Source organism: Pterocles gutturalis, unplaced genomic scaffold, assembly GCF_000699245.1.
Source record: "Pterocles gutturalis isolate BGI_N339 unplaced genomic scaffold, ASM69924v1 scaffold44623, whole genome shotgun sequence".
NCBI classification, from domain to species: Eukaryota; Metazoa; Chordata; class Aves; order Pterocliformes; family Pteroclidae; genus Pterocles; species Pterocles gutturalis.
The window spans coordinates 3,733-6,315 of NW_010124673.1; the positions used below are offsets into that span (position 1 = coordinate 3,733).

The 2,583-nt window shown below is 38.8% G+C and overlaps 1 protein-coding gene across 1 annotated transcript in view; it reads right to left on the bottom strand.

Annotated features, from left to right (window-relative positions):
* Nucleotides 1–1,216: 1,216 nt before the first annotated feature.
* Nucleotides 1,217–2,583, bottom strand: part of HELQ (helicase, POLQ-like) — a gene marked incomplete at its 5' end in the record, with an annotated part of 16,407 nt that continues 15,040 nt past the window's right edge. Inside the window, one exon of the mRNA XM_010078312.1 lies at nucleotides 1,217–1,303. Coding sequence (XP_010076614.1) covers nucleotides 1,217–1,303 — 87 coding nt within the window. The remainder of the gene's footprint in view (nucleotides 1,304–2,583) is intronic.

Consider the following 2,583-nt stretch of genomic DNA (forward strand, 5'->3'; position numbering starts at 1 on the left):
ATTCGATTGCTACCTCAGATTTCTCTAGTGCAACAACAAAACGAGCAGTCGGATACTAACCTTTCCAATGGTTTTTCACAACAACGCTTTTCAGCCAAGTGTTCAACCTCTCATAACCCCACTGGATTGAAAAACATTCCTGTTGATCTCTAGAATTCCAACACAAGGAAACGTCAATTGAATAAAAGAGTTTACTAGGGTTTATCTTACTTTACTGAGAGGTGACATCTGATTTTACACAGAAATACCGTATTTAAATGCATCAATATAGAGTCTACCATGGTTCCATCCGCCAACCTCTCACAGCCTTCAAGGCTTTCTTTCATGCAGTGCTCCAACTTCGTCACATATTACGTATAAGCTTTGAAAAAAAGTTTACTGTGTCATAAGTGAGAAAGTTTCAGGCGTATGAGAAACTGCTTTTCATTTGCTGGAGCAAATCTGGTTTAGACACCTTTAAAAATCTTACCTAGAATGACTCATGTGCCCATGGAGTCTCAGAACCTGCGATGGCTTCTCAAAAGTCAGTTCTTCAACACTTCGTCTTTAGTAGGCTTCACATTTAAGGAAGAAATTTTAAAACAACGGAAAAAAATTTAAACTTTCTATTTGGAAGAATGCTATGGAAACATCCTGAAAGAATTCTCTCTCCAGGAACAGCCAGAAGCTGAACATGAATTTGATATTCACATCTTTTAACAAAGCTTAAACTACGCATCATTGACAATTTCTTACACAACTCTGGGACAACTTCATTCTTATGAATTACAACTCTATTTCTCTGCTTCCATCAGCTAACTCTAGAATACAGGGATTCCTGCAAGCAGGAATTTTGGAGTAGCTTACTCTAGCACATGTCCTAAAGGGAATATCCAACATAAAGGCATTAAGTGAGCTATGAACCTAAGCTCTAGCAGAAATCTACACCAGCCAGGCAGTCCAGTCCCCAAAGCACTCCCAGGGCTACGTCTAAAATCAGGAATGAATTAAGATCGCATCTTTTGATTCTAGTCTATTGCTCAAGAGGTGCATAGCCAAACTTTCAAATTAAGTCAATTTTCCAAGAAACATTCTGAACTCAGAACTCACACAAAATTGACGTATACAAAAGACATTAAATATTTATTTTCATTACAGCAGCTTTTCACAAGCAAGTTAAAAATTTAAAAATATCTCAATTTTTGAATTCATGATTTTTTTTTTCCATGACAGTTGGTCAGTAGGTCCCTGGGATATCTGCAGGCACCTTTAAGAGTTCTTCAACTTCTTCTTGTAAAGCCTCAGCTTTTTCACTGAGCAGCATCTACGATGGAAAAAAAATAAATTAGGAAACGAATACAGCATTTTTTACTGTTGAGTATATAGCCATATGAAAAACACCAACACTAAAAGCTACAAAAACTCATCCAGCACACAGCCTGCGTGCTCAGTTCTGCCATTACATAACACACACCATTTAACAGAATATAAACAGTTTTATCTAGAACTGTTAACAAAAACATTGTTAACCTTAAACATTTATTTTCCATGATGGAATAAACATTAAGTTGTGCTTGCCGAGTTGCCAACTTCTTGCTTTATACAAAATTTCTTATTACAGCATTTAGGTCTTTTCCAACCTTAGTGATTCTATGATTTTACATCAGACATACAAGACCCCCAATATTAGCAAATGTTCAGCCCACTGCCCTGAACTGTTCATTGCTGGCACTTGGAATGCAAGTTGCCCAGAAGAACGTGCAGTATAACACATGCAAGCACTGTTCTCACTTCCCAGCCAGAGAGAACTCCATCAATTTAATATCTGAGCATAAGACTAAGCTAGATTGTTGGATTTGGATGAAAAGTCTGCCTGAATGCCTTTTTTTTGGCTCACACAGCAGCAAAAAAAGCGGTAAGGAGCCTGCAACATTAAATGTCTGTGACCTTTTTTAAAGTGCGTAAACCCCAAAGTCCATACTTTTACTCCATGTAACAAACAAACTTTGTTATTGATTGCATCACTTTTACACCAACCACATTTACGCTTGTCATTTTAGCGGAATCAAACGTGAACCTGAAGCCACTGCAACAGCAGATGATGAACGGAGACTTAGGAGAGAAAACACTACCACCTGGTAAGTAAAACACTCCCTGGATTTTTTGTTTAGGCACAACTCAATGTTTGTTAAAGATCCTTTCCCTTGGATTTTTTATGTGTGCCTTAGATATTAAGTGAAAGCCCTTCTCGTGATGCATATTCAAAACAGAAAACCATTAGAAAGGAAATGACAAAAGCAACCTGCATAGATGAGGTTAACCCTGTATCTTCTTGGTTTCCATTTCATAGAATCATTCAGGTTGGAAAAGACCTCAAGGATCACCAAGTCCAACCGTCAACCCAACCCCACCCAACCCACTAACCCATGTCCCCAAGCACCACATCTACACGTTTCTTGACCCCCTCCAGGGATGGTGACTCCACCACTGCCCTGGGCAGCCTGTTCCAATGCCTCATCACTCTTGCAGTGAAGAAACTTTTCCTAATATCCAGCCTAAACCTCAACTTGAGGCCGTTTCCTCTTGTCCCATCACTTGTTCCTT